Here is a 14986-nt window from a genome sequence, read left to right as displayed (position 1 = left end):
GCCAAGCCAAATTCAAGCTCAAACATCATTTATAGGCTTGGCTCAAGCTCAAGCCGAACTCAAACATTTTACATTTTGTGGAGCCAATTAAGCTTTAACAACCACTACTCAACTCATTTATAGTCCTAACCAAAAGTCAATTGATGTCTTTGTTTGTTTGTTTATTTGTTGATATACGAATTGAAATTTGATTACCACTGCACACTCTTGGTGTGATGGTCACTCTACAATTATAAGTACTTGTGTGGTATGAGGTGTGAGGGGCAAGTGCTGGTGTTCAAGTCTCCAGAAGTGAGCTTCACACACATATGCACTTAAATTAGGTTAGAGTAGAATTTCTATCTTGTATAAAAAAATAATAATAATAATTGATTCTCTCTAAAGAAAATAATATTTATTCATCTATAAAAAACAAAGCAACAAAGCAATGACTCGGACCATACACATATACCCTTAAATTATACTTAAATTAGGTTAGAGTAGAATTTCAATCTTGTATTAAAAAAAAAATTGATCCTCTCAAGTGAAAATAATACTATTTATTCATCTATAAAAAATAAAAAAAAAACAAAGCAATAAAGCAATGGCTTGGACCATTTTAATGATTTCTCAAAATTTTCTAAGCTTTTTGAGGCAGTGAAACGGTTGAAGGTTAATGAAATTAAGAAGCCGTAATTTCTTTCACCATACCCTAGAGGCTCTCTCTCTCTCTCCCTCCATAAATGCTATTACATCCTCTCAATGCGCTCTGCAATAACTCCTCGCTGCTGCCACATCTTCTCCACCTGTTCCCTACCCTTTTCTTCTCTTCCATTCTCTCTCACCCTCTTCAAGGCCTTCTTTTACTTTTGATTTTATCTCCTCTTTTTTCTCGTCCGTTTCACTCACTCTCTCTCTCTCTCTCTCATCTTACATAGCCGCGTTCTTCTTAAACCCTTTGTACTAGTATTACAGTACCAATCGGAATGCCCTAACAATTGATTTTTTTTTTTTTTGATAAATAAATAAATAACCCCACGTGTTTTCAAACCCTGAAAACTAGTTTTTCAGTGACCCAAAAGTCTCCAAAAACAGATCTGACCCTTCTCTCGTGGTCCTCTCCTTACAGCTTCAAAAGGGTTTTTGTGCTTCAAGCCTTCAAGCTCAAAACAACTCATATATCTGTTTGAACCATATTTTCAAACAATTTTTTCCGTTATATTTCACATAAGAGAGAAAGAGGAAGGGAGAGAGAGAAAGCGTGTGTTGTTGGGTGAGCTCACCGAGATCCTAGTAAGCGTTATAAATCTTTGTTTGTGTTGAAATTTGGGGTGTCAAAAAGTCTCCTTTGATTGTCAACTCTTTTCCATCAACTTTTAGTCCAAAAGACACTGTTTTTTGGCACGTAAGAGCACCAAGGCTGAAAGACTTTTTGGTCCCCTTTTGAAGCCCAAAACCGTAGTTATCTCTGGCCTCTTGCTACATGTCCTATTCTTATTAGTTTTTCTCAGACAGTGCCAGAGAATCCATTAAAACCAACCCCACTAACCTCAACAAGAAACCAAACCCAAGACCTCTTCCTCTTCACAGAGAGAGAGAACAAATGTATGGTGTCTAGGGTTTGTGTGAAAGTCAAATATGCCAACCAGAATAATGCTTCTGGTTATTGAGTTAAAGGGAACATAGAGAAGTTTCTTCGTGGCTAAGCAACAATCAGGTTGGCCTTATTTTTATCTTCCTCTATTTCTTTTTCTTTTTTCTTTTTGTGTTTTTTCCCCTCCTCATATGCTTAGTACTTGATGATATACAAAATTTAACTATTTGAGAGCTCAAATGTTTGGAGGTTTAGGTTTACTTGATAATTTCACTTCATTAATCTTTGTCACATATCTGAGTGAGCAAAATGAGAGTTGTAATATAGTGTCTAAGCAATATGATAGTAATAATGTTGAAGAAAAATTCTTGTGTCGATAGAAACGAGTCTGAGGGAGAGAGTGGTATTAATGATTTACATTTTAAAAGGTTTACAATCACAGCCTTACCTTGTACTCCATGTATATCAACTTTGACAGTGGGAAACAGATTACTTGCCCAAGATGATTTTATCTCGTATTTATTATGTGCACAGTTTTTAATAATAATATGGGGTTCTGTTCTTTCTCTCAGATCCTGTACTCTTTTTTAGGGAGTTTTATATATTACTATCACGATATTAATTATCGTTTCCACTGTTCTAGAATTTTTTACAACAATTTTTTTTTGATGCGTGAACATAATTACTTACTTCCTATTTTCCCTCGCAGGTTAAAAATCTTAGCTTCAAAATCTTAAAGAGTTGTAAAAATGTTTCAGCCAGATATTTTCGAAACTCACCATCATTTGTTGAATATGTCACACAAGTCTGATGATGATGATGATGAATTGGGAAAGCTTAGAGATGATGATTTTGAGACTAAATCTGGTACTGAAACCATGGAAGCTCCATCTGGGGATGATCAAGACCCCAACCAACGCCCCAAAAAGAAGCGGTACCACCGCCATACACAGCGTCAAATCCAGGAAATGGAAGCGTAAGCATAAACATTCTCAATATTACATAATGAAAGTCCTTTATGTTATTGATATATATCTCATTTTGTTTAGTGATTTTTGTAACTTGGGTTTATATCAGATTCTTCAAGGAGTGCCCCCACCCAGATGACAAGCAAAGGAAAGAGCTTAGCCGTGAGTTAGGGTTAGAGCCTTTGCAAGTGAAGTTTTGGTTCCAAAATAAGCGGACCCAAATGAAGGTAATACATATTATATATATAAAGTAAAAATTTTCAGACTCTTTATGTGATTCCCAATGTATATTTAATGTGTGTGTGTGTAAAAAGTTCATACGGACTCTCCCTTCTAATTGACAAGGACTTGTCATTACTAGATTAAATCATAGCGGTATGTTAAGCACTTAAGCTTATACTGGTTGAAAAGGTTTTGATATATTTTGTGTAACATTACTGAGTTGTGAATGACTAAATCTACTCCATTATAGGCCCAACATGAACGTCATGAGAATTCAATTTTGAAGTCGGAGAATGAGAAACTTCGTGCTGAGAACAATAGGTACAAGGAAGCCTTGAGCAATGCTACATGTCCTAACTGTGGGGGACCTGCAGCTCTTGGTGAGATGTCGTTTGACGAGCAACATTTGAGGATCGAGAATGCTCGTTTAAGAGAAGAGGTAACCAGCACAAATGTCTTTAGGAGAGCTTATTTCCATTAGCTTGATTATTGGGCTTAAAAATTTGATAAAAGTATAATTGTACCTAAATTGCTTGGAAAAAATAAAGGTTTAAAAAGTTGAACATAAGCTAAATAAGATGAATAAGCTAAAAAAGCTGGGAAAAAAGATCTTACACAAATGGACACACGTGTTATGACATACTTTTTGGAGTTTCTTTTTGGTCATAGGCTTGTGATTTTGATTTTTTTTTTTTTTTTGGTTGCAGATTGATAGGATATCTGGAATTGCAGCAAAATATGTTGGCAAGCCTTTGACTTCATATTCTCACCTTTCATCTCATGTGCCTTCCCGCTCGCTTGATCTTGGGGTTGGGAATTTTGGGGCACAGTCAGGCTTTGTGGGGGAGATGTATGGAGGGAATGATCTTTTCAGATCAACTACAGGTCCCACTGATGCCGATAAGCCCATGATTGTTGAGCTTGCTGTTGCAGCAATGGAAGAATTAGTAAGAATGGCTCAGGCTGGAGAGCCTTTGTGGGTTTCCAGTGACAACTCAACTGAGATACTAAATGAAGAAGAATACTTGAGGACTTTCCCTAGAGGAATAGGCCCAAAACCTTTGGGGCTAAAGACAGAAGCTTCAAGGGAGTCTGCGGTCGTTATTATGAATCATATTAGCCTTGTTGAGATTCTAATGGATGTGGTAGGCACTTTTCCTATAGTTTTTATCAGATTATTGGATTATATAAACATATTTGAAATGTTTTTTACATTAATGTTATTTTCAGAATCGATGGTCATCTGTGTTTTGCGGTATTGTTTCAAGAGCAATGACTTTAGAAGTCCTATCAACCGGCGTGGCAGGGAATTATAATGGAGCCTTGCAAGTGGTACTTGAAAATTTCATTTGTTCTTAAAGTTATGGTTGAAATGAGTCTAATTGGCTTTCCCTGGAAAGAAAGCTAGTGATTTCAGCAAGAGAAGATATGTACCTAATTAACTTTGTTCTCCTACAGATGACTGCTGAATTCCAAGTCCCTTCACCGCTTGTCCCAACTCGTGAAAATTACTTTGTGAGGTATTGTAAGCAGCATGCAGATGGAACATGGGCAGTTGTTGATGTTTCCTTGGATAATTTACGCCCTAGTCCAATTTCAAGGAGTCGACGAAGGCCATCTGGTTGTTTAATCCAAGAATTGCCAAATGGTTATGCAAAAGTAATTATCACTTACCAAGTGCACTTTTTCATACTAAATAATGCAGTCAAGACTAATTTTACACAAAAAAAAAAGGGACTAATTTTACAATGTCTTCTTGATTCTTTAGGTTGTATGGGTTGAACATGTCGAGGTTGATGACAGAGCCGTTCACAATATATACAGACCACTGGTTAATTCTGGTATTGCTTTTGGAGCAAAACGTTGGTTGGCTACTCTTGATAGAAAATGTGAACGTCTTGCAAGTTCAATGGCTAATAATATTCCAGCAGGAGACCTATGTGGTAAGAATTGTTCTCTGATTTTACATGAATAGAAAATTCATTTACCAAACACTTATAAGTGAAGGAGGTTCCAGCTGAGTTAGAGCTTGTTGGCCTATAAACTTTCATTTTACAAGAATAGAAAATTCATTCACCCTGGTTTTTTGTCCTGCCCTTTCTAAATCATTTCTAATTTTCAGTAATAACAAGCGCAGAAGGAAGGAAGAGTATGTTAAAGCTGGCAGAAAGAATGGTGGTGAGCTTTTGTACTGGTGTGGGTGCTTCTACTGCGCATGCATGGACAACGTTATCAGCAGCTGGTTCGGATGATGTAAGGGTTATGACCAGGAAGAGTATGGATGATCCAGGCAGGCCTCCTGGTATTGTGCTGAGTGCTGCAACTTCATTTTGGATTCCAGTTCCACCAAAGAGGGTTTTTGATTTCCTTCGGGATGAGAACTCTCGGAGTGAGGTATATGAAGATTTTAGAAATTTACATACCATTCTCCTTCTATGTTAAAGGATCTTGCTGATTTTGTTGATGATACATTTTTAATTCAATAGATGATATTTCTTGGTAAATTGTTGTATTTCTCCTACTAAAAAAAAAATTCAAAAGTTTAAATTGAAGTAGATTGTGTGATGTAGCTCACAGCCAATATAGCATGTTAATGTTTAAATTGAAGTATCCTACTAGTCATTGTCCTTCAGAGAACATGCATTTCTGTACCATCTTCAAAATATTAGTATTTTGAATGTTTATCTTTAAAGTTGTTGAATCTTTACTAGCTTACAAATTTTTATATTGTTTACAGTGGGATATCCTTTCAAATGGCGGACTAGTTCAAGAAATGGCACATATAGCTAATGGTCGCGATCCAGGCAACTCTGTCTCTTTACTCCGGGTAAATGTAAGTTTTAGCTGTGTTGCGCATATCTACTGCTTAATCTAACTGAAAATTCATCTCACCAAATTGAAGCTAACATTGTATAATTAATTTGAATTCTATGTGTCAATATAAAATGTAGAGTGCAAATTCAAGCCAGAGCAATATGCTGATACTACAAGAGAGTTGCACTGATTCTACCGGCTCATATGTAATTTATGCTCCAGTTGATATTGTTGCCATGAATGTGGTCTTAAGTGGTGGGGATCCAGATTACGTTGCCCTTCTACCATCAGGTTTTGCTATACTTCCTGATGGACCTGGCCTAAATGGTGGAGGAATTGTTGAGGTTGGGTCTGGTGGCTCTCTATTGACAGTTGCATTTCAGATCTTAGTAGATTCAGTTCCAACTGCAAAACTTTCCCTCGGATCAGTGGCAACAGTTAACAGTCTAATAAAGTGCACAGTTGAAAGGATAAGGGCTGCAGTCATGTGTGACAATGCATGATCCACAAGCCTTACACATAAGGTGAACAAAATGTTCAAACTCATTTTATATATAAACTTATATAAAGCATTGCTTACAATATAGGAGTACTTTTGTGGGGCTAAGTATTTTATGGGTAATTATAGTTATTGGTAGTGTTCTTTACTATTTTTTCCCTTTCATTAGTATCGGATTTCAACTTAAATTGGTGGTGGTGGTGGTTGTTGATCAGAGAGTATTTAAATCATAGTGGAAGTTTTTTTTTTTTTTGGAATAGCGTAATAGAAATGTTAATATACTAGATATGTTTGTACAACAAATAGAAGCTAACACATTTGGATATTAACATCTATATATGAATCATCTCGATGATTTATCTTGTATCCAATATGTGTTAGTTTATTCATTGTAGGGTTTAAGTTGTAAAGGACCCTAACTTTCTTTCCCTCTTTATGGTGCAGCAAGAAGGAAAGAAGGGAAGAGAAGAAACGAACCAATAAGGTGATGTGCAGTCCAATGTTCAAAACAGAGGGAAGAAGTCAAGAACGCACCTCAAAATATCCTTGCCCTGTGGTGTTTGTTCCGGCAGAGAAGCAAAAGAGCAATTCACCACCTTGCAAGGGTAATAGGTTCGGGTATTGACTTCACCTAACAAGATGAAAGTTCAACCAAACGTTGTTGGTATAAGTTAGAAGTATCCCAATTCAGCTTTTGTTAAATATCTATTAGGGCCTTAGGTTTAGGTTATCTTGTAGGAGGGGCTACCTTAAAATCTCAAATCCTTTTCAAATGTATTTCTTAAAAGAGGCATTACTTGGACTATTGAAATTCAGTGGCTAACAAATATCAGTTTTTTTTTTTCCTTTCCTCTATTAGTAGTTTTTAGAATGAATGAATTCTTGTTCTCTGCAATTATCCTTCTATTATAAGACATCTCAATTATAGGGTATAGTTGGTTTACTGTGGTGGACTGCTCAAGCTCAAAGGAACAAGCCAAGCAAGGAACAAAACTAGTTGCAATCCAATTTTGACAAATGGATTATTTAGGTGGGCTATTTTAAAACGGTGGTGAGAGTTAAAGATTAAACCTGAAAAGGAAATGCTTTCGTTTTTGAAGTCAAATATGACAGCTTGACAAAGCAATCATTCATCCAAATAATTAAATCCAGCTATCAAAGTACAAAGTGAGATTAGAAAGCCAACCGTTCCTTACCGATCAAAACTCTTCCTTTGCTTCACCAAAAATTTCAAATCCATTGCGACTTAAAATGCATAGCTGGATCCTAGAACCCAAGAATTTCAATACAGACAACTGTTCTTATAACTTGGAATGCTATGGTACAATGTATCATGTATTTGTCATTTTGGAAGTAATTGGCAAACTAGCAAACTTTGATGATTACAGACTATAAAATAGACATCCTAATATGGCTTTTGCCTCTAGTGCACATGGTGACACCTGAAAGATACAGAGAATGGCACCCAACAAAGGCATGAAGTTTTAAATTAATTAAGTCCCATGAATTGCTAATGCATTTTTTCCAAATGTATTCCATAGTTTAAAACATTGATTAATTATAGAATACTTCTGAAATACCTTAAATGCATACCTTTTCGCATAATAGTGGAACTCACTAATTAAATTCATGGTAGAATCCGCAATACATGCGAGAAGGGAGATTATACACTTATAGTACTTCTAGAGTATTCATTCATTTTTCTAAGAAATAACCACTCTATTTAAAATATATATTAAATAGTTCATATTTGATATTACATATTAAAAAGTGTATCGGTCACATCATTTAAATTTTTAAATAATATTATATTATATATTATTATATTCGGGAAATTAAATTTGAACTATGAAATGAATCATTCTATGAAACTCATTAGGATCAAGTTAAGGTTGGTCTAGAACTACATTTTAGGCATGATATACTTTTTAGTTTTTGGAAGAGCCCAAGTATATACATTCTCATTTTTTAACTAGAGTTATCTCAAAAAAAAAAAAAAAAAAAAAACTGAAGAGTTGTGTACAGTGCACCTACTGGAATGCAGCTGCACTAAATTTTATTTAACCCTCCTTATGAACAAATCCTCAGGGGGACAATAATCATAATTATGGTGGTCGTGCTCCATAATCGCTACTACTACTTGTTTGAAATATTTAAGGCAATCTTTATGGAAAGAACACTGGGTTGTTGAAACTAATCAATATGTTTCAAGAACTCTCCAGAATTGGGTGATCTTCATTGCTCCGGAGCAGTAATGTTGGCAGAAGTGTAGCCCTTGTGCCACCAACATCGAAGAGAGGGAATAAGTACCATGAACATCACTGCAAATGTTGCATTGATTTTATTTGAATTCTCTTCGGAACGTACCTTTGTGACTTTCAGCAAAGCCTTTAATTTTTGTCCTTGATTTCGTACCTCAACGTTTTGATTCCATCAGCCATTTAGGCAAATCTCTCAAAAGAATTCAAATCTCCTATTATGCTGCAATAGCAAAAGTTCTTAAGGAAGAAATGTAGAGAATTGACTAAGAAAATATCTAAATCTAAGTCCAACAGCTAGTGTATGATAAGGTTTTAGAGTCCTAGTATCAAGATGCTGCGTTAGTAACCACAAATTTGGGGCAGCTTCTTTGAGTTGTCAATTCTTTTCAGTAAGTTTAACTCTGCAAATTAAACCTCCATCTCTTTTAAGCAGAAAAAACTTCAACTTCCTAAAACAAGATGAAATGTATGCAACAGTAATTAATAGCATGCATTGCCAAAAAAAGAAATGGTAGCAAATATGGAGAGTAGAAACACAAAACTCCATTGCCGCTTATTAGCATGGAATAAAATCCTCTTCATTTCACTTGAAATGGAGAGAGTAAATTTTACTGATTTTATTTCTTAAATTTAATAGGACTTGGATCTAACCGAACTAGCTTATAAGCTAAGTTTTTTGCTTCTTAGTTTTTATATACAGTTTTCTAAAACTACACTTTTTCTTACTTTTTCAAAGTACAATTATTTTTTAACACACTTTTGACAAAAAGCTAAAATAAGTCGTTCTCAAATGAACAAAAAATGTTACCTCATATTATTATTCAATTACTTTCAAATCTAATCTTTTAATTAAAATCTTAAATAACATGATACTGGATATATTTTTGAATTTATAATATTTAATCTGGATCATAAAATGATCTAATTTAAAAGGAAAGGATCCTAAGACAACAAGCATAATCTTGATTTATAAAAGATTATAAGGAACAAGATTGATAGAACTTATTAGATTCTTGTAGTGTAATTAAATTACACCTCATGGTGTTCAATTACCTTCACCCCCAACTAATGAATTATCCAAAGAAAAAAAGAAAGGCAGCACTAGAAAACAATTTAATTAACAATGAGATGAGATAATAATTAGACTTGTTGGTCAAGTTACTGACTTACTGGCAATTTTAGATAACAATGCTGCTGCTGTTGTAATAGCCATGCATGCACTGCCAACTTCACAGTATACGAAGAAGTCATTTATTCAGTGCCACCAAACAATATTAAATTGTCATAATATAGATTACTGTAGACGCAGCCTAGTTTAAAACGCAACGTTGTGAATAACAGAAAGACATTTAATTTTGTGGAAGAAATTTGCTACCAGTGTTTTATAACTTGTCGGTATTAAAAAAGGAGCTGCAGAACATAAAAGATAATACAGTGTATGTATTGTATACGTACCTGGATAGTATTTAATCATGGCCAAGACAGCAGGAAGAGCAAAAGAAGCGGGTGAGAAAACTATGCATTTATGGCATTGCCAGAGAACTAATTAACACCCTATTATTTTTTGCAGGCACTACATTGTTTTGCTGTTTCTCTTTCTTTTTCCTGTGCTTGTTTTGTTTTTGTTGTTGTTGTTCTTGTTCTTCTTCTTACTTATCTTATATGTTAAGAAAAACCGAAAAAGGCACGGATAGAAATAGAAGGTAGTTGAAGTTACCGTTGTGCTTTTATTGAGTTCATGAGAGAATCAAGGTGAGTTAGGTTTTTGCTTAGCTTTACTAGGCTCATGCGGTTGAGCTTTAATTGTTACAAGTTCTTTGTTTTGTCAATTGCAACCTAAACCAAATACTACAAGAAAGGATAGCCTTTTACGGTCTTGAACCTTTGGGGGAAGAAAGGTGAGAGGAGGAACTTCATTGACAGGGACTAATTAAGGATACATGCAATTCATGTTAAATCTGAGAGTTATGTTTTGTCCTCTAGAAAGCCTTAACCACCAACTTTAAGGATTTATCAAGACGTAAATCAGGTAGTTAATTAGTCAATATTCAATCACAATATTAAATCATGGATAAACGCATTTAATACATTAATAAAGAACAAACACACACCCATATCGAGATAGAAATTTGTTCACGGAATGAAAATCCAAACCACTAAAAACACTCTAGGGCCAAGCTTGGCTCAACAAATCCACTATTGAATGTTGTTGTGGTACAAACGATACTCACATGACCACACATGTAATTAGACTAAGTACTCGCACTCTCTGCCCTTGCTAGTAACTACAAATCCTGCCTTGTGCCTTCAATGTTGTTGCCACAAGTCAATTCGCTAACTACAATACTATCGATCACTCCAAGACTTATTGAAGATTTGATGTCTCTTTGTGTTTTCATGGTGATCTTGGATTTTGAAAGTATGAACCTCTAAAAGAAGTATCACTCTTTTTAGGTTTTTCTTGGTTTAGCGTATTTGTCTTCCTCTCTGGTGATTAGTGTTGAATATTTGAGTATAGTTTTGGGGTTGAGCGACTACAAAATAACCATGAAAACTAATATCATAAATTTTATAGTAAGGATTCACCCAACCGAATGTCTCGCAAATGACTCATAAACCTTAATGTCTAACATTCTAGTCAGTAGACTAATCAAGCAATTCACTCGACTGAATTCGTGAAACATATCTACATTGAATAGCAATTTTCAATCCTCAATCTCTACTACACCTTACTATTACAATAGAATATTTTTGAACCAATACAAGTAAACTTTGTCATGAACTTAGATAGCACTACAAAGAAGGGGGTCATCCCCTCCAAAATTTTATGTAGTTTTTTCAATGGAAAAAAGATCCATGATGTTTGAGTCAATTTTAAGATGATATGTACTCTCAATTTAGTATTGTCAATCCATAAGTTATCAAAAATGGTATGTTTACCTTTTTGTCTAACTTTCATGATTTCATCTATTATGAGCGATGGAAAGTGGTCAAATTGTATTATAAAAAATTTCTTAAAATAAATTTACAAAATAGCACAATTCTTTTTCTTTCTCTCTAGCTTAAATTTACGTCCGACTATTAAATAAATAAGTTTAAACATAATAATGTGTTCATGAACACAAAGCTCAATTTAACTATATATAATAGTACATTTTTATATGTATATTTGTATAAAAATAAATTTATATAGACTTGAAATCGAATTGTGTAAGTTTGTAGATTAATCCATATAATATCAAATTATCATTTGTAGTTTATAAATGATACAAACAATTCATTTGTAGTAAAAATTTCATAAAATTGTAATGGGTAAACTTTTAGTCATGATTTTACTACATAATAGAAAAAAATAAGTTAATCAAGTAACTCATGAATAAGTTCAAGTTTGTTCGACAAGAAAATGTGCTAAGTTTAAAAATATAATCTCGTTTGATAAAAAACTTGAACTTAGCTCATATTCAAAATAAAACTAAATGAATAAACTTGTACTTTTAATACTTAGCTCAATGACTTTTATTGCGTAACTACAGAAGACAAACTCATCAAACCTTGAAAGGATGGATATCACCGGAAGATATTTTTCATAAAGTCAATTTTGAAGTGATATGTGGACTTAACGGAATTGCTTAGGAATTGGGATTGTCATCAGGGATGTTCTTGGTGTAGTTACTGCTGCGCAGAGCATTAAGGTGCAACCTGCAAAGACTTCAATGGAGGGGCAGATATTAACCATGGTGGCAGGGATTCAGCTTGCTTTGCGTCAGAATTGCCACAGAAGTTACAAGCCCAAATCTCCTTACAGAGTTGCTCTCTTCTGCCCCATGTTTGTTGCCTAGTGGAAAATGGAAATCAATGGAGGAAACAAGACTTGACATAGAGAAGTTTTAGCAAATACAATGGAATACAGCTTCCTCTAGTAGTAATAGTGAGGCCAGAAAAATAGCAAAGTTTGATTTTGTATTGACTCGTCTATAAAATTGAGCCTTTTTTTTACATCTATAAATTTTTTCAAACTTAAATTCAAAAAAAAAAGTCATCTTTATTATCTATCCTATACTCTCAACTCATTCCCTTCCATCCAAAAATATTCTTTGTAGTTCAATGACAACAGTTAGTTCTTCCTATAGGTAAAAATGTGGTTCAAATCTTCTTATCCCACTTATTGTAGAGGGAAAAAAATCCTTCCCACTTTAATTTTCATTAAAAAGTGGCTTGTCCGACGTAATATGAATAGGCGTTTGTGAATATAGCTGTTATATATATATATATCTTGATAGTTCAGTCAAGTTTTAAAAGCGAGCCAAAAAACATAAAGAACGCAGAGTGTGAAATGAAATTAGATCCATTTTGAGGGCAAGTTTCAAGCAGAATGGAAAGGTCTTGCCTGGTTGTGGTTTGGCATGTTGATGAGCCTGTGTGTGTGTGTGTGTATATATATATATAACTGCATCAAATTTTGAAAAAAAAAAAAAAATTTAATTGTCTTTTGCATTTTTAAAAAAGAGTCTCACTCACTTGAGGCCTAAAATGTAACTGAAGCCCAACCCAACCTTAAACAAGATGGCAACAATATAGAAGCATACGTTAATTGGTCGTACGATGTCTCAGCTGAAGCCCAACCAGAGCTTTGGCAGTTTGGGCTTTCTTTAGCAGATGTGATCCAAGTCATGGAAATAACCAAAGCTTGGATTGTACTTGAATTGGGTTAAAATTAACCTTCAAAAAGGTCTGGCTGTATTTCAATATTTCAATCCCACTCCTCTGTTTTTATCTGTAAATGGCCCAATAGAAAGCAGTCATGGTACGTAATAAGCACTATAGATTAGGACAAAATTTCATTGGTGGGGGCTGAGCCTAGTAACCTGGGCTTGTGAGTGTGACCAATTGGGTCATTAAAGGATTAGAGATATAATAATTTAGAAAGATTAGAATCGGATTTTTTTTTCCTTTATTTTTTTGATAATTTAGGAGATGGTGATTTGAAATCCTTAATGTCTCCGATAAAAACATTAGTTTAGAACCCTAGGCATATGCACAGGTACAATTACAAAAGAGAAAAGAAGAAAACACACCACATATATAAGTTTCTACCTAATAAATGGCGATTGTTCATAGTATTATGTAAAATTTTAATAAATTTGAATTATTTTAGCTAGACAAACAAATGGAATTGGAAAGCATAATCTTTTAAACCATCTCTTCTTCTAATTTTAGATATATAATTAGATATATGGTTGAGTTTCTTATGGTTCATTTATATTAAACTCCTTATATTTTGTACTAAATTTACTCACTTGACACAAAAATTAAGAAGTTTAGATGAGACACGCAAGACAAAATTAAACTCCAATTGTGGGGAGTAAAAGGGCCCAAATGGGCATATGGGCATATGGGCCTTTGGGCTGGAACATGGAAGGCCGACCTGCTCTAGGATTAAACTCTATGAGTCGGCCCATACGCTGAGGGTCAGAGGATACAGCCGAGGACGAGCTTCTCCTCGGAAAAGCTCTAGAGAATTCAAAGTTTCATTATGAAGTTCAAAGCACAACCCTGGAAAGACCAGTGGTTAAAAGGGGACATCCTGAATCTTCTAGATGCACCAGTATTAAAGAAAATATCAAGAATAAAGGCTGCCACCTCCGCATTAAAGGCTCTGCACCTACCTCCCTGGCCGCATTAATGGGGAGGTGACCCCTGAACAGTGAGGTGGAAACTTCTAGTCACTGTTCGAAAAGTATCAGGGAATGAAGTATAAAAGGGGGGTAACGGCCAAAGAAAAGGGGGATCGAAAAACAAAAAAAGAAATTAAGAAATTGTAATCTTGAAAGAAGAAAGAGAAATAATAAAGTAGTAGTCCTCAGCTCAGATCCTAGGAGATTCATTTGCAACTATCATTTGTTTTTCACCTGTATTTACTTATAAAAGCCTGTTATCAAGCTCCCAGTACTTCTAACCTAGGTTCTAAGCCCACGCTCTACAAATTTTATTGTTTAAGGCTCATTGGGCCTGAGCCCATAATCTTCTTTGGATCCAGGTGCAATTGTGCACTTACACCAATTGAAATACAATTTGGATTCTAATTGAATTTTCTCTATTTACTAACTATATAAAAAGAGCCAACAGCTTAATCTACAGTAATCTTTGATATATTCAATTTGGTGGAGCAAAACTCACCATTTTGCTTGAGCTAGCTTTTTTTGTGTTTTTTCTTTTTTCTTTTAATATGCGGACACAATATAGCCATACTAACATAAAATATTTTTTCAATATTTTCACAATTATTGAGATGATAATTCGCTCAAAATAAAATAATAAAATATAAGACTGAGACCAACCATAACTAAAATTAATTGTATTGTGAAAATGTTATAACATCTTCTTATTGTCACAATATTTTCACAATTGTCAAGATCTCAATTCCTTATAGATCAAATAATAATAATAATAATACTAATAATAATAAATTCTAAATTCACAAAATTTTCACTATAATTTCACAACAAATCTTAAGTGGATAAAAAAGTGATATCGGTAACGGACCCAGTTTAAAATTGGTAACAATTTGTCATCTAAAATTTTTCGTAAAAGTGTTGTAGAGGTAGCATTTTTCTAAAATAAAATATCATATTAGGACATATCACAGCTA

General features: G+C 34.3%; 1 protein-coding gene and 1 long non-coding RNA gene across 2 annotated transcripts; one reads left to right on the top strand and one right to left on the bottom strand.

The window, feature by feature from the left end:
* The first annotated feature begins 1312 nt into the window (after window positions 1-1312).
* On the top strand, window positions 1313-6931 carry LOC142633496 (homeobox-leucine zipper protein MERISTEM L1-like). The gene is made up of 12 exons (XM_075807739.1): window positions 1313-1696; window positions 2283-2549; window positions 2651-2768; window positions 3014-3202; window positions 3471-3908; window positions 3994-4095; window positions 4222-4422; window positions 4532-4706; window positions 4886-5157; window positions 5501-5596; window positions 5715-6101; window positions 6521-6931. Exons 2-11 carry the CDS (start codon window positions 2323-2325, stop codon window positions 6078-6080), a joined length of 2184 nt encoding a protein of 727 aa, XP_075663854.1. The 5' UTR covers window positions 1313-1696; window positions 2283-2322; the 3' UTR covers window positions 6081-6101; window positions 6521-6931.
* A 1160-nt stretch (window positions 6932-8091) lies between these two features.
* Window positions 8092-9945, bottom strand: LOC142633420 (uncharacterized). Its single transcript, XR_012843905.1, has 2 exons — window positions 9793-9945; window positions 8092-8557 (listed from the first exon to the last, which is right to left on the bottom strand). It is a non-coding gene; the product is annotated as an uncharacterized LOC142633420 (long non-coding RNA).
* Window positions 9946-14986: the final 5041 nt, after the last annotated feature.

This window comes from Castanea sativa, chromosome 5, assembly GCF_040712315.1.
Source record: "Castanea sativa cultivar Marrone di Chiusa Pesio chromosome 5, ASM4071231v1".
Taxonomy (NCBI): Eukaryota; Viridiplantae; Streptophyta; class Magnoliopsida; order Fagales; family Fagaceae; genus Castanea; species Castanea sativa.
The sequence above is the reverse complement of the archived record's forward strand: the minus strand, read 5'-3'. Positions and strand labels throughout refer to the sequence as shown.

Bases quoted from the DNA above. Each gene is read 5' to 3' on its own strand.
- LOC142633496 (XM_075807739.1), top strand. From the start codon at position 2,323: ATGTTTCAGCCAGATATTTTCGAAACTCACCATCATTTGTTGAATATG. The intron at 2,550-2,650 runs GTAAGCATAAAC...GGTTTATATCAG, and splicing joins CAAATCCAGGAAATGGAAGC to ATTCTTCAAGGAGTGCCCCC. The intron at 3,203-3,470 runs GTAACCAGCACA...TTTTGGTTGCAG, and splicing joins ATGCTCGTTTAAGAGAAGAG to ATTGATAGGATATCTGGAAT.